Source organism: Astyanax mexicanus, chromosome 7 (assembly GCF_023375975.1).
Source record: "Astyanax mexicanus isolate ESR-SI-001 chromosome 7, AstMex3_surface, whole genome shotgun sequence".
NCBI lineage: Eukaryota > Metazoa > Chordata > Actinopteri > Characiformes > Acestrorhamphidae > Astyanax > Astyanax mexicanus.
In genome coordinates this window covers 57,014,097-57,035,395 of record NC_064414.1, presented here as the reverse complement: position 1 = coordinate 57,035,395, position 21,299 = coordinate 57,014,097, and the positions used below count along the sequence as shown (strand labels likewise).

General features: G+C 42.5%; 1 protein-coding gene across 2 annotated transcripts in view; it reads right to left on the bottom strand.

The window, feature by feature from the left end:
* Positions 1 to 207: 207 nt before the first annotated feature.
* The window catches only part of tet2 (tet methylcytosine dioxygenase 2), a 56,923-nt gene continuing 35,831 nt past the window's right edge, over positions 208 to 21,299 (bottom strand). Inside the window, exons 2-10 of one of the 2 annotated variants that reach the window (XM_049481337.1) lie at positions 13,867 to 16,740; positions 12,883 to 12,973; positions 12,717 to 12,810; positions 10,914 to 11,122; positions 8,628 to 8,778; positions 8,436 to 8,525; positions 7,898 to 8,035; positions 5,814 to 6,159; positions 208 to 5,010 (exon numbers count right to left, since the gene is read on the bottom strand). In XM_049481337.1, the coding sequence (XP_049337294.1) occupies positions 3,620 to 5,010; positions 5,814 to 6,159; positions 7,898 to 8,035; positions 8,436 to 8,525; positions 8,628 to 8,778; positions 10,914 to 11,122; positions 12,717 to 12,810; positions 12,883 to 12,973; positions 13,867 to 16,696 (5,340 nt within the window). In that variant the 5' untranslated portion in view covers positions 16,697 to 16,740 and the 3' untranslated portion in view covers positions 208 to 3,619. Of the gene's footprint in view, positions 5,011 to 5,813; positions 6,160 to 7,897; positions 8,036 to 8,435; positions 8,779 to 10,913; positions 11,123 to 12,716; positions 12,811 to 12,882; positions 12,974 to 13,866; positions 16,741 to 21,299 lie in introns of both variants that reach the window. The other variant, XM_049481336.1, reaches the window with a different exon arrangement.

Genomic DNA, 21,299 nt, shown 5'->3' with positions numbered 1-21,299 from the left:
GTAATCTAAACTCGCCATGTTTATATCTCTAAATAAAAACCACTAATATATTCTACAAACTCGATCACATGATTATAATTTTGCATTAAAAAAAGACAATTTTCCAGATTAATCACATTAGTAAACACTGACGGTGATACTTAAATGAATTATAAATTATATAATATAAAAATACCTGTTAATTAAAAAGAAAACAGACAATTAAAATGATTGAAATAAATATAAATTTTATTAAAAACACCCACATCTCAGCAATATCAGGAATGATATAATAAACAGCTTTCAAATAAACTGCATTCAGTACTTCAGTACATTACAATACTTTACAGTATTTATATCCGTCCTTAATTCCATTTTAAGTGTAACTTTCAGGGAACAAGGGAAACATTAAAAAAAGAACACGTAAATGCCTTTAGTGTCTAACTGCAGAAAACCAACACGCGTACGTTAATCGCTAGCTTAGCATTAGCGCCGCTCCCCCCGCGAGAAAATTTCCAAACACTCGAAGCTTCAAGTATGGCTCTGCTTTAGCTTTTCACCCGCGACGCCCAAACGCCCCAATTACCCTCGCCCTAATTACCCTGACCCCGCCCCCACCCTGTCCCCGGCCCCGCCCCCTGCTACTGAAGCTGCGTCCCGTAACCCACATTCTACACTCTCCATCACAGCGCTGGAGTCCTCCACGAATATTAATAATATATTTAAATAATTATGCTAATGGGGGGGCGGGGCCGAAACTTCCGAAAGTGCTGCACTTCCAGACTTTACACGGAGGGAGCGGGGCCAAGGACAGAGGGGCAGGGCCACTGTCAATCAAACCCAAATCCACTAAAGGTAAAATCTGAAGGGAAGGATATTTAATGGCTGAATAAAAAACGAGGCTCATGAACTAACTACACACCAAAACCTCAGACATTACAACATCAATAATCAATAATCAATAATGGATTTGCACTTTTTTTTTGCAATACAAACACATGATATTTACAACATGGCATAATTTATTCCCCAACACATTTACACCAACCGTCTCGATTTAAATTAATCCGTTTATTAATTCACTGTTTTTAATGATAAACTGATGAAGTGCTTTAAGATCTGACTATAAGAGCGCGAGAGGAGAGGTCTGCGCGGCGGGGGGAGCAGGACTTATTTTAGCAGGGCGAACTGTAGTGAGAGCAGGACTTACTGTACGAGTGCTGAGTGATAGCGGGACTTATTGTTGCGAGAGCAAGACTTGCTGTAAAAAAGTGCGGGGCGAGAGCGGGACGTAGCGTAGCCAGATTTATTGTAATGAGAGCGGGACTTACTGTACAAGTGCAGGGCGAGAGCGAGACTTATTGTTGCGAGTGCAAGGCTTATTGTAGTGAGAGCGGGACTTGCTGTACAAGTGCAGGGTGATAGCGGGACTTAATGTTGTGAGAGCGGGACTTATTTTAGCGAGAGCAAGACTTATTGTTGTGAAAGTGGGACTTATTTTAGTGAGAGCGGGACTAGTTGTTGCGAGAGCGGGACTAGTTGTTGCGAGAGCGGTGTGAATGGGGGTGGGGGAGGGATTAGGTGCAGACCTCTAACCTGTAAGTTCAGGTGAATCATTTTTAAACTGTGATTGAAAAATTAATTCAGATTAATTAAAATAATTTGATGATTAGTGGTTATAAATAAATCATATTTTTTATCAGGTATCGATATCTGATCTGCTCTGGAACTGAAGGTTTATTAAAAGCGAATGCCGCACCGTGAACTCGTCAATACCATACCTTCCCTTTATCAGCTCAGTGCATATTAATTATTATTATTTAAGATTAATTTTAAAAAGGTTTATCAGCTAAACTAAAACTGAAGTACAAAAACGTGAGTTTTTACAAAGTTATTCTGTGTTTGTAGTTTATTTACAGTAAAGATCGGGATTCAGAAACGTATCCCTGATCTCGAGCGCGAGAGCGACAGCCGTGGCGTAAGAGCAGAAATGAGCTGAAACATCCCTGATTTCACCCAAACGTAACGTTCAAGTAACTCTTTCTAAAAGATGAAGATGAAGAGAGCAGGTGAACTCAGATCCTGAAAAACTAAAACCCAGAAACAGAGGAGAGACTTTAATCCTATTGCCAAAATGTTCTGAGGTAAATGACAAGTAGGTTCTGTACATCATTCATCATAAGCCCCTCCCACCCAGATTCTCACATTATCTGACCGTCGAGTAGCACCAATCAGATCAGTTCATCCCCAAGAAACCTTTCTCTCCTTTACTTTTACTAAACTAACGCAGAAAAGAGAGAATTAATTTACTGTACAAATCTCACCGTATCATACATCTAGATTACAATTAACCCCGCCCCCCCACAGCTAGATTACAATTAACCCCGCCCCCCTACAGCTAGATTACAATTAACCCCGCCCCCCTACAGCACGCGAGCTGCCGTACAACACATGTAACTGACCAGCGGCTAACTGCTAGCTTAGCGCTAGCTAACTGCTACTGTTTACAGACTCCGTAACAAACGACCGACACTGATCACATGACCCCGATCACATGACTCCAGAATCCTGAAACCACAGTGGACAGTAAAACAGCAGAATTACTGCTCTAAAAGTCTTTAAAATATTACTGTTTCAAAAATGCACCTTGAGAATGGCTCAAAATACAGTAAAAATATAAAGCACATATATAAAGGACTGTGAAACTGAAGCACCAGGGAGATAGACTCTCGTAAAAACCACGTTTGCATGATGTTCACATTTCATTAGCTAATTATATCTCTCTTAAAAACTGCTGTAACAGAAAAAAAAGCCAAAAGTGAATTAAATCTCACCGATTCGATTTTAAGTCTTAAATAAAAATTAAATATTTGATTTTTCTGAACAGAAGATGAAGGAGAAGCTCATCGTTGTAAAAAGTGCTTTTAAAAACACAGATCTGTTCTGTTCACTGCTACCCATCGTTTTTAAGCAAGTCGTGAAAATAAAAAAATAATAACCGCTTCTTATCTCTGAGGTAACGCGCTACTAGAAACCGTTGTGGTGAAGGCATCGAAACGAGAGAAAGTGTACGTAGAATATTCAAGACACTTTTCACTTAGCACCGTGAAAAAGTGATCAGCCACTAAAGAGTCAGTGTTTCTTTACGCCAGGATTTTACCTCTAGGTTTGTGATTTGCGATAAAATTCTGCTTTACTGTAAAATTAAAGCCACTGAAGATGAAACTTTGTTTCCAGTAATACATGAAGTCCAGAAGACTTGGAGCACCAGAGAAGAACAGTGTGTTGAAATCTCGAAAGAAGAACCGTACGATAAATAAATACTTTATACGGGTCGAACAGTGAAGCTGATCTTTCGGGAGCTGATAGACCTGATGTGTGACGTCTCGTCTCGTTGATCTGTAGTCCCTGTAGTTCCTCCGTTCCGTCGTTTTTGTTATAGTGTGGATCCGTCGTCACGTCGTCAGGTTACCTCACAGAAACCGAAGCTTTTCAAGTTCTGAGTCTGAAGCAGCCGGTGGCACTGAGGTCAGCATCACAATACTGTAGCACCGGTTCACTCGGCTGCAGCGACGGTCTGTCTGTCTGTCTGAGTTCTTTCGTCTCTCTGCTCGAGGACGACGTAAACGAAGGTAAGTCCCTACAGGAAGCAGTTGTAAGGCCCGGTGACCTTGGTGAAGGCGTAGGGAGCCGAGCTGACGTAAGTGTTGGTGGTGGAGGACAGCGATTGTTCGGCGAGCATCTGGATGAAGCGCTTGTACGGCGGCTCGGAGGGTTCCGAGTGATCCGGAGGTTCCCGCTTCGCCTTCTTGCCGCCGCTCTTGCTGGGAGTTCCCTCGGCGCCGTGCTTCTCGGCGTCCTCCTCCTTCTCCCGGGCCTTCTCCGCCATCTTGGCCTCCCACAGCGCCAGCCCGTGCTTCGCCTCGTTCATGTTCTTGTGCTGGTAGAAGACGAGGGAGATGCGGGTGGGGTGGTTGCGGTCCGGTTTCTTTAGCGGCGTGGTGGCGTGCAGCTCGCGTTTGGCGCACTCGATAAGGATCGAGCCGTGGCTGGGCGCCACCGCGACTCCGCCGATCTCCGGATCCAGGAAATTGTGTTCGCTGTCGGACCACACGTCCTCCTCCTCCTTGGGTCCGGGCGGCTGGGTGCCCGGCTCCTGCTTGATGGCTGGGTGCGGTGGAAGGTTTTGGTTTGGGAGGACCAGACCTGGCGCTTGGCCGGGGTTCAGGGGGTCGCTGCTCATAGGGGGGGGGAGCACCTGAGGGATCCCGTTCGCTCCGTGGAAGCCCAGGTCCGGCTTGTTTTGCATATTTAGAGGATCCAGATTTGAAGGGAACATCTGAGGGTTCTGGGGCAGGTAGGGATTGGGGTATCTGCCAAACTGGTTGCATTTATTTGCGGCGGCGTAGTCCAGTCCCGGGTGGGCAGATGGAGCTCTGGCGATTGCGTCCAGGTACTGAGCATCGGGACCACCGCTGGGGCTGTTGAGACCGTAACCGGGATAGTGGCTCATGGGATGCATGCTGGGTCTGATGTTGCAGCCTCCGTAACCGTTGACGGCTAATCCCGGCTCTGCGTAGCGCGGCGGATAGTCGATGCCGTAGCGCTGGTGTGGTCCGTACTGCTGCTCGGGGTACAGCGGCGGTCTCTGCTGCCGGTACATGTCGAGGTGCTTTGGGTTGGAGTAGTACGGGTGGTAGTTGTCCATGGGCATGCTCCCGTTACACTGGTAACCAGGGTACAGGTTGTTGGGCGTCAGAGATCCGGGGTAAGGGCTTGGTGGATTTGATCCGTTCATGTAGGAGTTGTGGACGGGCAGAGGGGCGTGGTAAGGGCCGGCGGATCCAGGGGCTTGTGGGAAGATGTTGGCTGGTTTAGAAGTGCTGGGGAAGGATCCGGGAGCGTTGGGGTATCTGGGGTAGTTGGCGGGAGGTGGGTGGTGTTGGTGCTGCAGTTGTTGAGGTTGATTTTGGGCAGATAGAGGGTGCTGCCCAGGCTGGAGGGGGGCACCTTTGGGACCTTGGTCCATTCCTAAAAGAAAACAGGATTACAGGAGTATCAGTAAGTTACTCAAACTGTAGTTTTAATTTGGTATAATTCTGTATTTTTAAGCCTTTTAACATTCTGTCTCCTTACAGCCACAAACCTAAATATATTTTACTGAGATTTTAAGTGATCGACCAACACAAAGTAGCTCATAATTGTGACGTGAAACGATGCATGATTTACAACATTTTAAATAGAGAGTAGAGCCACAAGTCTTTTTTTTTGGGGTTTATCTCTACCAGTTTTGATCATCTAGAGATTTTTTAGATATTTTTACATCATTCTTCTTTATAAATCAGCTGAAGATCAGTCAGGTTGGATGGAGAGCGTTGGTCTGTGAACAGCAGTTTTCATGTCTCTCCACAGAAGATCAATGAGATTTAGGTCTTTAGGACTTTAACTGGATCATTCTAACACATGAATATTCTCTGATCTAAATCATTATAGCTCCACTGTAGCTCTGGCTGTATGTTTAGGGTCATCGTCTTGCTGGAAGATCTCAAGTCTTTTACAGCCTCCAACAGCTTTTCTTCTTCCAGGATTGTTCTGTATTTATTTATCTCCATCCATCTTCCATCCATCAACTCTGACCAGCTTCCTAAATCTGTCCCTGCTGAAGAAAAGCTTATCCCCACAGCATGATGCTGCCTCCACCATGTTTCACAGTGGGGATCAGGGTGATGAGCAGTGTTACTTTTTTTTACTTTATAATTATGTGCTTCTTTGTGTTGGTTTGTTAGACAGGTAGAAGGTAAGACAGGTAGCAGGTAGATGTTGTGTAGACGTACCTGCTGCAGGTGCGTTTCGGCCGGCGGGATCGTAAGAGCTCTGTTTTTGGAGTTTCTGGGCGTTCTCCATCTTGCTGTTGTGCAGGTTGGAGGCTTTATTAGCTGCTGCTTTCTTGGCGTCGAGCTTCTTCTGCCGGCAGGACTTTGCCGGTTCTGCCAGGGTTCTCACCGGCCGGCGGAAGACGCTCAGCATCTGGATCGCTCCGGTTCTGGTTTTCTCCAGCTGAGCCTCGGCGCTGCCGAACTCATCGGTGGACGAGGCTTTATAGAGCGGCAGGACGTGGAGCTGCTCGTCCTCCGGGATCTTCCCAATCTCGCGGTTGTCCTCTCTGGTTAGTGTACAGACCTGCAGCACAGAGACAGAGGGAGGCTGAGACTGAGGATTCTGGGTAATTTTTGGCTCTATTGTTGACAGTAAAATACATTTGATATGCTGATGAAATTATTTTATATTATATTGCTTAACTGAACACAACAGGTTTGACCACAAACTTGTTTTAAATACTTTAAAAAACAAATGCATGCTGTTTTCCAGATCACTTAACTCAGGGGTGTCCAAACTACGGCCCGTGGGCCATTTGCGGCCCGTTTCCTTTTGTGGAGCGGCCCGCGAGGTATTTTAGAAATAGAATGAAAGTTGGCCCGCTGTTAAGCAGGTTTTATACTGTGAGATTCAAAGTCTGAACGCTAGGTGTCAGAAACGGGCCAAAGAGTCTAAAAGTGGAGAGGGTGCGCATTTCTAGCGCAGAAAAACGGGCCAAAGAGTCTAAAAGTGGAGAGGGTGCGCATTTCTAGCGCAGAAAAACGGGCCAAAGAGTCTAAAAGTTGCCGTAATTAAGGAGTTTAATATTAAGAGACATCATGAAATGAAACATCAGTTTGAAAAATCTTAGTTTACACAACACTGTAAAAGATAGATAAAGATAGAAAGTCAAGTAAAATGGTGTATAAATGAAATAATCAGGAAAATGTTTTATTTAAAGTGGTATATTTCATTATTTGTTTTATTACAGAGTCTGTGGCCGTGACTTCAAATATATTTCTCCCTCTGGCTCCAACAAAAAAAAGTTTGGACACCCCTGGTTTAACATTAATTGATTTTAATACTCCTAAAATTAGAAAGGGGTTCCTCTAATGTGGAAAGAGTTAATGAATATAAATACCTTGGCATTTGGCTAGATGACATATTTACTTTTAAGCACCACATTAACAAGCTTTCAGGTAATCTGAGGCAAAAACTCCCTCTAAAAACTTCCTGTATAGAAGTAATTCATGCTCATCGTTTTTATCTATGCTAAATTACCTCAACTATCTCAAACCACTAGATTCTGTACATCACGCGGCGCTGAGATTCACTGTTCACTCTGTGAAAAAGTTGGAGGGTCTTCTCTTGCCGTGCGTCGGGAAACACGTTGATTTATTTTCGATTTTAAAGCACTTTCTGGCAATTTTGCCACCGTATATCTCATTATTACATCTTATTAAAAATAACACAACCTATCAGAATTCCTTCAGGTACTGAGAGTTTTAACTGAACTGTTAGAATCTGCTTTTAGCTACAGAGCAGCAGCAGGAAACTCTAAAACTCACTAAAGCTTACTGGAGTCACTCAATCATTTTAAACTATTAATATCTAACCACCTTCACACAGCCTGCCTCTGATTTTAATTTTTTTATTTTTTTTAGTAAAATTTTTAGTTTTTAATCTTGGTTTTGTTTTAGCTGTTTTTTTTTCACATTTCTTGTTTTGTTTGTTTCTTTTACTTTATTGTTTTTATTTTTATTGTACTCTTTTATGTGTTTAGTTTTATGTATTCATCTGTAGTTGAATTTTTATTAGTTCTATTACCTATGATTTTAAGATTCCTACTCTTAAATGATTATTTTTTACCATATTTGTTTTATATCTTAACAATATCTTTAAAATTAAATAGAAAAAAAAAACCCTTTGTAAATGAGGGTAATCCTCAGTGTTCTCCGAGTTTAAATAAAGGTTTATTGATTGATTGTAGATCAGACTGTTCGCTGGTTGAACATAAAATAAGGTCAGTATTAGATTTTCTCTGGTAAATGGATGAACTCACCACAGTGCTTCCTCCGGGCATGTTGTGTAGATCTCTGTGGGCGTGAGCGCAGAAATCCAGACACGCCGTCACTCCAGAAAACGGCCGGCCTTCTTTCAGACCCAGCCGACAGTCTGGAGCTCGGTGCTCGTGCTCCACCTGAGGATCAGAAACACACCTGTACACTCCGGAGCTGAAGAGCATTCATAGACTCCAGCGGGGAAAATAAGTATTTGCTGTTTCAGGGATGTTTCTTTAGGCAACATCAAGTTTTCTGTTGGGTTCAGGTCTGGAGTCTGGTGATTCCACTCCAGGACTTTAAAATGTTTCTGTTTTGGAGCTGCTCTTTAGTGGCCTTGACTTTGTGTTTTGGGTCATCGTCATGATGGAAGACCCAACCATGACCCGTTATTAATCTCAATAATTTAGTATCATGCAATTAAAAACAAACTGTGAGGAAAACCTCGTGAGGGGTTTGGGAACGTCAGGAATATATTCTATTCTGGTAATTCAGTTATATTGATGTGTGTGTATATATTTAAATATATAATTTACATACCTGGTTGCTATAAGCATCAGGAGCCAGTTTTTTATAAATGGGACCCATTATTGTAGCGAGACCCTGCAGATTCCTCTCCAGTCTCTCCTCCTGTAAAATAAGGTGAAGCCGGAGTTTACGGTTAATCGACGGTGTGATGATTATTGTGATGATTATTTTACGCCGCTGTTCGGTGAGGGAGATCTGTGGTACCTCTTTAGGGTCGTCTCCCAGCAGCTTGAACTTTCTGGGGATTTTGCTTCTGGCGAATTTGCAGCCGTTGTAGTACATACTCCACGAGCAGCCGAACGAGAAAGAAGCTCCACAGGCCTCGGGGTCCAGACCCTGACACGCACACGTCCTCCTGAACAGGAAGAGGAACCATAACATTCAGTTTAAGCTTTTACTGATTTCTACTGAGCTCTGAAAACCTGCGGACACTAAAACACACAAACCTCTATTCTCTATTAGATATTCCAATGAATCGCCTCTAAGTGTCGCTAAAACACGGTAAAAACTGTGAATCTTTAATTTAGAATATCTGATCACTGTTTCTCCACCAGCCAAACCTGATCACACTGAATTATCTCAGTGTCGTTTATCATAAATAAACTTAATTACAACACAAATAAAAGTGTATAAATGCAGCTCTACAGCAGGGGGCGATCTCTCCGCGTAAAATTGAACGTAGGCTAGGTTTAAAGTACTTTTTTACTAACTTAAGATGAATCTATACTCGTATACCCACATACAAAATACATATCAATAAATGTATTAATTAATATTTATTTTATCACAATTGATCCTATTGATTTACATGTCATTTGCATAAAGGTATAACTGATTGGTTGAAGGGTCCTCACCTCGCTTTTCATTTCCTTCTGTCTGTCTGTCTCTCCCTTTGATGTCCTTCTTTCTCTTTATTTCTTTCTCTCTCTCTCCGTCACTTTCTCTTCCTCCCAGTCCGTCTGTCGCTCTCTCTGTCTGTCTTGCTCCATCTTTTTTCTCTCTCTCTCTCTCTGTCCCTCTCTCTCTCTCTCTGTCCCTCTCTCTCTCTCTCTCTGTCCCTCTCTCTCTCTCTCTCTCTGTCCCTCTCTCTCTCTCTCTCTGTCCCTCTCTCTCTCTCTCTCTCTGTCCCTCTCTCTCTCTCTCTCTGTCCCTCTCTCTCTCTCTCTGTCCCTCTCTCTCTCTCTCTCTGTCCCTCTCTCTCTCTCTCTCTGTCCCTCTCTCTCTCTCTCTGTCCCTCTCTCTCTCTCTCTCTTTAGGTTGTACAGTTTTAATCTGCTGATATTATTTCACTCTTTTCTAAAGTATCTGTTTTTTTTTCTGTGATTCTTAAAATATTTTTCTTGTAAACAAATATATATTTTGAATTCTAAACTGGTCTTTTTTGTTCTGAGATAGTATCAGCTGTTCAGTAGGTGTGAGTTTTATCTAAGTCAGGTGAATCTTATTAAACTGAATTAATCTGTGGTGTTTTTTATTTTAGGAAATGGGAAATAATATTATCTCTCTGCACCACTAGATGGCGTCACTTCTCCATGTATTTTACTGCACTACAAAGGTGTAAATTTCCTAAATACAAATACTTGATTCCCTTAAGTATAAATGTATTTAATCTCTACTTCACTGCAGTAATTATTATTATCTGAACTTTCTCCTCCTTATATTTCTCGTTACTCCTGTTTCATTTCAGCTGGTTTTCATTCCGGCTTCTCATCGTTCAATAAAACCCCTATCCAGATAAATCTCTCCATCCAGATAGAGTGAATCTGATTGTGATTGGATGTAGAGAAGTATAAACATATACCATTCCCTCTCCCTATTGGTTTATACTGTGATCCATTACACCTGCACACGCATAGAACTGTATATAATAAAGTATTATATATCTGCTGGAGCGCTCGTCTACAGTATGGTGGTGTAGTGGTGAACTCACTCCTCGTTGAGAGCACAGCGGCGGTTGGTGAGGGTGGTGTAGTGGTGATGGTGTATAGTGGGTGGTGGTGGTGTGTTGGTCTGTTGGTGAGGGTGAGGGTGAGGGTGTATAGTGGTGAGGTGGGTGGTGTGTGGTGTGGTTGTGAGAGTGTGTGATGGTGAGGGTGTGTGGTGGTGTGGTGTGGTTGGTGAGGGTGTGTGGTGGTGTGGTGTGGTTGGTGAGGGTGTGTGGTGGTGTGGTGTGGTGGGTGGTGTAGTGGTGAACTCACTCCTCGTTGAGAGCACAGCGGCGTTTGGTGAGGGTGTATGGTGTGATGTGAAGGTGTATAGTGGTGAGGTGTGTGGTGTGGTTGGTGAGGGTGTATGGTGGTGTGGTGGGTGGTGAGGTGGGTGGTGTAGTGGTGAACTCACTCCTCGTTGAGAGCACAGCGGCGGTTGGTGAGAGTGTGTGATGGTGAGGGGGTGTGGTGGTGTGGTGTGGTGGTGATGGTGTGTGGTGTGGTGTGGTTGGTGAGGGTGTATGGTGGTGTGGTGTGGTGGGTGGTGTAGTGGTGAACTCACTCCTCGTTGAGAGCACAGCGGCGGTTGGTGAGGGCGCCGTGGCGGGTCAGGGTGTCGCTGAGGTCCAGGTAAAGTCGATCAGCCAGATTCACCGGGATCCCCTCCCAGATCAGAATCGCCACCACGATACACGCCGACTCGCACGAGTGACCCGGCCGCTCTCGCACCAGAACCAGGAGCTTCTCATCCACACTGCCCCTACGTATTACCTGCAGCACACACACACATTATACACACACACACACACATTATACACACATTATACACACACACACACACACATTATACACACATTATACACACATTATACACACATTATACACACATTATACACACACACATTATACACACACATTATACACACACACACACACATTATACACACACACATTATACACACACATTATACACACACACATTATACACACATTATACACACACACATTATACACACACACATTATACACACACATTATACACACACACATTATACACACATTATACACACACACATTATACACACACACATTATACACACACACACACATTATACACACATTATACACACACACACACATTATATACACACACATTATACACACACATTATACACACACATTATACACACACACACAGTGTTTTAATACAGGGCATATTTGACCAAAGAAGGACAATCATTAATCACCTAGTCCTGGCGTCCACATGTGTGGACATCACATTTTAAAAACCAACCAGGATTATTCCACCAAATATTAATTATTTCTGAACTCTTAAAACTTTATGAATATGAACTTGTTTTCTTTGCATTATTTGAGGTCTGAAAGTTCTGCATCTTTTTTGTTATTTCAGTCATTTCTCATTTTCTGTAAATAAATGCTCTAAATGAGAATATTTTTATTTGTAATTTGGGAGAAATGTTGTCTGTAGTTTATAGAATAAAACAACAATGTTCATTTTACTCAAACATAAAACTATAAATAGCAAAATCAGAGAAACTGATTCAGAAACTCTCTTCATTTTTTACAGAGCTGTTTATAAGAGACTGGATTCAGGATGGGATGATGGGAAGTTAATGGGAGAAACATATTTGATATTGTTTAATAAAACGTTTTTTGGTTTAATTTGTTTGCTTTTTTCAGTATTTTACTACTTGATTATTATTTAGTTATTAATGTTATATAAATTGTTATGCATTTATACTGTGCAAGTTATGAGTGTATTTATAAATATACTGTAAATGATAAGTCGTTTAAAAACTCAATTAAAAAAAATCTATAAACAAAAGAATTATATTAACATTAAGTGTTATATGACAGTCTGTCCTGCAGGGGGCGCTGTCGGCCAGTAAACAGCTTTAACTGAGTTTAATAGAAACTCAAACGATCTCAACAACCAATAGGAGAAGAGCTACAGGAAGAGACAAGGCAAGAATACATTACATTTTGCAATTAATTTGTTTTTTTTTTATGCTTCTAACCTTAATATGTAGAGTATTTTAAACACAGGCAGAACTTTAAAATCATTATATTTTATGTTATTTCATTTTGCACTATTTTTTTATCTTATTGTTTAGATAAAAAATGAGTTTAATTAATTGATATTTTGCAGGAATAATGTTATTTACTGAATTAATTCTGTCTAAAACAAATTCAAACGTAGAGCCTGTAAGATCCCCAGACTTTATAAAATCTTATTCTGAGAGTAAAAGTCTGTGTTTTGTGTTTAGAAGCGAGTGTCTAACTTTACTCTGTTTAGAGTCTGTTTAGAGTCGTGTAATATATAAACAGAATTACAGTAACTCACCCATTTAGCGATGGGGCAGCCCTGCGAGCTCTTCCCCTCCTTCCCCGTGTAAATCACCTTCTCTATCCTGATCGCTCCTCCACTGAACCCCGTCCTGAGAAACACATCAGAGTTTATATTATCATCATCACTAAATATATTTATAATATATATTATACCACTTCACCTCTTCTCCATGAGCTCTCTGATCCCCTGGATGTTTGGAGAGGATCCCAGGTGAGTGTAATACGGGCCCTCGTCCTTTTCACTGATTTGTTCTAAAAATATATTTAAAAAAAAAGAAAAAGAATAATACAAAAAATATTACTATTTATTCATTAATTTATTCATTCAATCAATCAATCAATCAATCAACATTTATTTCCACTCGGTGAAATAATATCCGATGCAGCCGAGCATTTACAACATTTTGCTGTTCAACATGAAGATATTTTTATATATATACGGGTGAATTAAACACTTCTTCTAGATTTGTATGTTTTATATAAGTTGTTGTTTGGTTACGTGCCTTTTAAGAATCTTCTCTATGTGTACAGTAGTTCACTGAAAATAGGATATTTGTTCATTAATATGCGCTTCTAATCTTTACATTATTTGTTATCCTGTACAAATTTATATAAAAATTTTTAAACATAAACAGGAAATCACAGGAACTACAATCCTTAACCAGCTTGTTCCATTAAAGTACAGATCTCTTTCCTATTTTATTTTATTTTTTCAGTATAAAAATAAGGTTTACATAATCTGTAAAAATTAAAATTTCTGTTGAAATTTAGGTGAAGAAAATCCCATATTTGAACGATCAACTGTTTTCTTTTTCTTTTAATTTACTAATCAGATTTGTATTCTCACTTACTTCTATTTACACTTTTGAATATTATCTCTACATACATTTTTCACATAACAGAGTTATGAGAACTTAGTTACTCTGCTTTCTGTAGAAGTCTGAAGACACAGAACTTTTTTTATTTCTTTACTTCATACGTCAATTTTAGCCAGTATTATAAAACCAGAACTATCAACATTCCCACACATTATTTTCTTCTGGATGTTTTCAGAACGTTCCTGAAGATCATTTCTGTAACATTTCAGGCGAACTTTCCTGCAACATTTTTTCTATAAATAAAGAATGTAGGAATCGGTCTCTTACCGACGCAGTGACAGGGAGCGATGTCGTACTGAGCCTTTATGGGCGTGTCCAGCAGGTTCTTGATGGGCGTATCCAGCAGTTTCATTGGTGACTCAAGAAAACTCTGGAGCCCAGGCTCCACCTTTCTGGGAGTGGAATTTGACAGCTTACGCTGCTCCTCATTGGTGCACTCGAGGTTGGTGGAGATGACCGTAACCCCGCCCGACATCTCCACCTTCACCTTGTTTGGGGATTTGATGGGTAGCGGCTTCTTCTCGAAGACGGGGGAAAGCTGGTATTGCTGTAGTCGCTGCTCCATAGCCGCCAGGATGCTCTTCTGCTGACTGTCCTCGCAGGACGGAGACGGACGCTCCTGCTTCACGTTGGTCAGCATGTCCGGGTGCTGCATACGAGGAGCCGGCATTCGGATGTTCGGCATCGGATCCTCGAGACCGGGCTCTCGTTTAATATTGAACAAGTTGGGTCTGATCTCTAAGGGGCTCTGAGGACAGTGTGGTCTTTCCTGCTTGTGAAGGAGACGCTGTCGCAGGGCGGCATGCTTGTGAAAGTCAATTTGTGGACCAGGGCTTTGAAGAGGCTGTCTCTGGAACTGAGCACAGGAGTCCTGTAGTTCGGTTTTAGGAAACATCTGGGCTGGCATCTGTGCGCCGTGAGGACCGTCTGGCGTCTGAGGTTGAGGGTTTGAACGTTGCTGGATTTGAAAGTCCGCATGACCCGGCATCATGTGATTGGCAGGCTGCTGGGAGTATTGCTTCTGAATGTTGGGACCTGGGGGGTACGGCCTCTGTTGCTGCTTTTGCATCTCTGCAGCATCGCTGAAACCGTATGCCGGCGACATGTCGCTAGGCATAGGTTGAGAATTGGGTCGGGAAGGGTGTGGAAATGGGAAGTTACTTCTCATGGACTGGGAGGGACTGGGCCCAGTCTGTCCTGGACCAGAGGGTTTAGGTGACCTGTATGTCGGAGAGGACATCATTTCCGAGTTCATGAAGCCCTCCATTTCCATTTTTTGCCTGTTTTGCATTTGGGGGTTAACCTGGCCCTGAGAGGGGTCCTGCGACTGAGCACCCTGGGGTTGCATTGTGCCGGCTTGCTGCTGCTGCTGATGACGGGGTTCGTACTGCTGGTGGCCCTGTGGTGTTTGTTGCTGCTGAAGCATGAAGTCTGGGGATAATATTTGATCCAAGTCTGGATCGTTTTTGCACATCTGCTCTTGCATCTGGGGGCAGAACTGCTGGTTTGTTTGCTGCGGAGTGACGTTGTACTGTTGAGGCATGCGCTGAAATTTGTTGAGATGCATGTTAGACTGGGTTTGCATACCAGAAGGAGTACTAGAGTTTCCAGGCTGCCACTCAGGGGCAGTGTTGTGCTGAGGTTGTGAAGGGGGCGTGGTGAGATTGTAGCCGTTTTGCATCTGACAGTCTTGCTGTCGAGGAAAGCCGGGCTGGCTGTAAGTCTGCGGGTGATACCCGCGAGAGGGGTCAGGGTCGAGCAGACCGCCCTGAATCTGTGGAGCTTTACAATCTTCAGCAGAGAAATCCTTCCATGTGGGCTGTTGGCTGGCAGAGCGCTGAGGACCCAGAGCAGAGTTCAGATCAATCCAACCCATCTCTTGGCTTGGAGCCACTCGTGTCCTGTTTTCTGCCAATCGCTCGGTCGGGGTCACCGGGCCGGGCTGCGGGTCGAGTCTGCTGCCTGCAGTCTGACGCTCCACGTTTTGCTGCTGTGAAGGTGGAGTGGGAACAGCTGGCGGAGCAGAAGCGCTGAGACCCTGGGGGCTTCCATCAGCTGGGCAGGAAATGTCTGAGTTGTTCTGCTGCATTCCGTACTGTAAGTGCTGCCGGCCTGCGAGAGCGCCGGGGACCTGATTGCCTGCTTGGCTGTTAAACAAACTCATTGTGCCAGAGCCTTCAGCCTGTGTTGGAGTCCCTGCCGGGAGGGGGGGCAGTGGGTAATGCCCCTGGCTAAAGTCCTGGCTGGACTTGGCGAACATGTTTAAACCCTCTGGGTTACTGGGAAAGCACTCTGTGCCATTCTGTGCCTGTGAACAGTCAGTGATGCCCATTTGAGATGTCATACCAGACCCCTTGCCCATCTCACTCTGCGAGGAGTGTGCTTCCGGGGCTGGTACTTCAGTTAGAGGGTAAGGCGATTGTTGTTGCTGTTGTTGCTGCTGTTGATGTTGATGCTGTTGCTCAGCTCCGAAGCCCCCCGTGTACCCATTCACCATGACTGGTGAGTTGCTGTGCACCTCCTGGGGTGCCCTAGAAAGTGTCTCAGAGGCTGAACTGGGAATACCTGAGGTAAGTGAAGGTGAGGGGATGGCCTGCAGGTCCTGAAGGTCCTGCAGGTTGCTGGTGACCCTGTCCACTGGAGATAAGTGAGCTTGTGGTGTGATGGACACATGCTCTGGACAATACTGAGATAAAGATTTCTCCAAGAGGTCACCGGCCGGACTCTCCACGGATGGAGGAGTCACTGTAGCACCATTGTTGGGTGTTGGCACCTGCTTGTTCCTTGACAGTGAGTAGATGTCCCCGTTGGGATAATTACAGTTCCTCTTATCCAGTTGAGGCTTGTCCAAACTCTCCAGACTCTGCATGATGCCAGGGCTTGAACAGTTGTCCAGGCGTCGCTTCATTGGGTTGACCTCCGCACTGGGCTTGAAATGACTCCAACTGGCGTCCCCGTTGAGTTGCTGAGGGGACACTTCAGGTGACTGGCTTCCATTCTGAAGCTTGGTTTGCATAGAGTCCACTTGGTGAGGGGTCTTGAGCTGTTTGCATATCAGACTTTCTTCCGTCTCATGCCTGGCCTTTTCCGTTTCCATCTGGCCTGCTCTGAGTCCATTCACGAGGCTGCCCTCTCTTCGTCCTGCAACAAAACAAAACAAAAAACAACCGGACGGTAAACCAGAGTACGAGGAGTACGAGTGAAGAACCAGAGTCAGAAAAAGAGGCATTTCTGTGTTTGAAATGTTAGTCACTGCATTCCTTTACCAATCCCTATCCAGTGTGTTAATAACAGAGTCAAACGGGAGGAGGAATTCCCCACCCTCAAAAGCTATAAAGTGTTTAAAACCCTTCCAGTCCAGCAGAGAATAAAACACATCCCTGTAATCTGTTATTGGACGGTCTCTGGACTGGTGTAATGCTCCTGTTTGACTCAGAAAGTGAATCAGTGTGAAAGTGACACACAGTTGGAAAACCTTAAGTCACTGAATCTGGAGGATAAGAGGGGAAAATAAAGACTGGAGGTTATTTGAGGACAGTATCTGCTGCCAATCTGTGAGTGGGTGTGTATTCAGATCAGCATGTTGTGACGCCACACAGGAAGCGGCGCTAGGATAAGCCTCTAAAAACTCCAGCCAAACCACTAATAAAGAATGGAGGGAGTTGAGGAAACTGTTGTTTACCTCCCGCACTTATAAACACAGAGCTGCGACTAAAAGTAGACGCGAGAGAACGAGCAGAACTATTTAATTTCAGCATCAATTACAGCAGAAATAGATCTGAAACGACTCGCTGCTTTCTTTCAGTTCAGATCAGGAGAATCTGAGTGATGCACTTTGGACTCATTCCTGTTCACACTGACAGAAACAAACAGAAGCCGTTTCACAACCAGAGGTGTCAACAAGCCATCAGGTCACACTAGAGTCACAAGTAATCTTAAGTATTAGACACTAGGTACCAAATTCACCATGTAGAGTCGAGTAGTGAAGGGAGTATGCAGGGGAAAGTGCCATTTGCACAGGATTTAATTGTTTGTGAGTGTCAGATACATTCACCACTATTCCTTCTAAAGAGTTCTTAATAAATACATTTAAATTTGATTTGACTTCTATTAATACAATGCTCTCGACATCAGGAAGGTGATGACCAGCACACACCTCCTCCAATACATGTGAAGTCAGACTCCGCCCCTTTTCCAACTGCTGCCAAACAGTGCAGCATTACAGTGCGCTCAGAGGAAAGTGTCGGATCAGCAAACAGACGCCTGACATCATGATACTGTACTCTCTCTCTCTCTCTTTTTCAGACTCCGGCTGCTGATGGAGAATCAGCATAACCTACTGTACTAATCCAGCTGCTGACTTATTTTTCATGTATCTTAACTAAAGAGTATTAAAGAATGGCTCATTTAAGGGTTTTAGGGGTACAGGTGGTATATATATACTGACTTGAGTTTAATGCATATCAATAACGGCTCCCTGAACTCAGATAAAATCTCCCGGGATCTAGAATAAACGGCCCAAGAGTGAACACAAACGCAATCTTTTTTTTACGTGTGTGAAAGAGAGTGTGCATATTCATGAAATGGGTGCATGGACGGGATGCGTTCAGGAGCATCATGGCTCCCATCAAAACTCATTTCACCTCACACTACTCTAAAGTAAATCCATGTCTGGTAAAAGTAAAGAACAGTGAAAGTCTTGCTGCTGTACAGTTAGTGTAATAGTGATTTTAGTATTGCTCACGGGGAATTAAATAATTGCAAAATGCATGTTGAGGTGATTTAATGTGTATTAATGTTAATCAGCTTTGGATGTCTGTATTATTCATCATATTCATCCATCACAGCCTCCATATTTCCCCTCGACTCTGTGACCTGTCTCTGTCTTGTTTGTCTGAAAAGGAATTTAAGTCTGTTTTTAAAGCTCTACAGCTTCGTTCTTTACAAGCTCCACATTCTTCCAGCACGAGATGAACCTGAGCAGCTGTCCTGGTGGTGCGTCTTTTTTATTATTTTAGTCATTTCTCATTTTCTGTAAATAAATGCTCTAAATGAGAATATTTTTATTTGTAATTTGGGAGAAATGTTGTCTGTAGTTTATAGAATAAAACAACAATGTTCATTTTACTCAAACATAAACCTATAAATAGCAAAATCAGAGAAACTGATTCAGAAACTGAAGTGCTCTCTTCATTTTTTACAGAGCTGTATAAATAGTATTAAAGAGAAGTTCATTTCTTTTAATGTCAGTGTTTTAATAAAAATAAGAGCAGTTTTATATCTTTTTTATATATGATCTGTGGTTCTGGGTTGTGTCTGGTCTCTCTGAGCTGAATATGATTCTTATTATTTCTGTAACAAAGAGAAGAAGAGTCTCAGCAGGAGCTCCTCCCCCGACGCTCTGAGACTCAGAGACGGGATTGATTTCTATCTGTCAGACGTGATTATTAATGTACATCACATCCGCAGCATCTGCCCAACAATCACCCCCCCTCGCCGACGCAGTCTAATCCATCATCATTATAGATTCTCTGTGCAGCCGGAGAACAGCTCTCTGAAGATCCTGCACAACATCTCCATAACCGCTCCAGCCTGCAGCACAGCTATCCAACACAGCTAACTAATACAGCTAACATACACAGATAACTAACACAGCTAACCAGCACAGCTAACTAACACAGCTAACCAATACAGCTATCCAACACAGCTAACCAGCACAGCTAACCAGCACAGCTAACTAATACAGATAACTAACACAGCTAACCAACACAGCTATCCAACACAGCTAACTAATGCAGCTAACATACACAGATAACTAACACAGCTAACCAACACAACTAACCAGCACAGCTAACCAGCAGAGCTAACTAATGCAGCTAACATACACAGATAACTAACACAGCTAACCAACACAACTAACCAGCACAGCTAACCAACACAGCTAACTAATGCAGCTAACATACACAGATAACTAACACAGCTAACCAACACAGCTAACTAATGCAGCTAACATACACAGATAATTAACAGAGCTAACCAACACAACTAACCAACACAGCTAACCAACACAGCTAACCAACACAGCTAACCAACACAGCTAACTAATGCAGCTAACATACACAGATAATTAACAGAGCTAACCAACACAGCTTACACAGATAACTAACACAGATAACAAACACAGATAACTAACACTGTGTAAAGCAACCGTGACCTACTGTTACCTATAAACACTGACTGCAGTACAGACAGTGACCAGCTGTTCTTTATGGTCTCTAATTAAAACAGCTGTTCTGTATTAAAGCACAACTCATATAAAAATAACATTTAAAAGTTAAGATATATAATCTATACACATTCCTTCCAAAAATAAGTTCATATTCATAAAATAAGAGTTCAGAAATCAATATTTGGTGGAATAATCCTGTTTTTTAATCACAGTTATTAATTTCATGCATCTTGGCATCATGTTCTCCTCCACCAGTCTTACACACTGCTTTTGGATAACTTTATGCTGCTTTACTCCTGGTGTAAAAATTCAAGCAGTTCAGTTTGGTGGTTTGATGGTTTGTGATCATCCATCTTCCTCTTGATTATATTCCAGAGGTTTTTAATTTGGTAAAATCAAATATATATATATTATATATTTGTGTTATAATATTTATAATTATATATATTCATAAATAGCACTTAAAAGAGTTCCACTAGTGTTATATAATGTTGTATGAGTTCTATTAGCAGTTAGCTGCATTAGCTCAGTATCTCAGTTACACAGTTTATCACACTATAGCTGTGCTGTGTATATATTGTAATGATGTAATTAATGACAGTAGTTTTAAAAGTGGTGATTATTGATGTTATTGTGATGGATCAGTGCTGATTGGACCGGGTTCTGTATCTGTGCTGGTTATATAGTCGGTTCTGAGGGGTATAGATTCTGATCCGGGGGCTCAGTATCGGGGGAGATAGGGAAAACATGGCTGTAATCAGACCCAGAATTCCTCTGAACTCCGCTCTGTGGCTCCGCCTCCCTGTGGGCGGGTTCTGGGCTGTGATTGGTTGGGCGGGTCGATGCTGCTGCTGCTGCACATCTGGAATCTATTAACCCTGATTATCATCAAACACAGAACCGACCCGTTTATACTGCAGCCAGAACCTCCTCATATATAACTATAACACACTATACTCCATAACTGCAGTATAGATAAAGTATTAATGCTCTATAGAACATTATTAATACTGCAGCCGGACCAGAACCTCCTCATATATAACTATAACACACTATACTACATAACTGCAGTATAGATAAAGTATTAATACTCTATAGAAATTATTAACACTGCAGCCAGAACCTCCTCATATATAACTATAACATACTATACTCCATAACTGCAGTATAGATAAAGTATTAGTACTGAACAAAGGGTGGTATAGAAAAGTATTAATACTTCACAGAAGCAGTACAAATGTATCAAGTACACATACTCTATAAAACCTTTATGAGTATAGTATTAATACTCTATAGAATCAGTATGGGTGTAGTATTAATACTCTATAGAATCAGTATGGGTGTAGTATTAATACTCTATAGATGCAGTATGGGTGTAGTATTAGTACTCTATAGATGCAGTAGGGATGTAGTATTAATACTCTATAGAAGCAGTATGGGTGTAGTATTAGTACTCTATAGATGCAGTAGG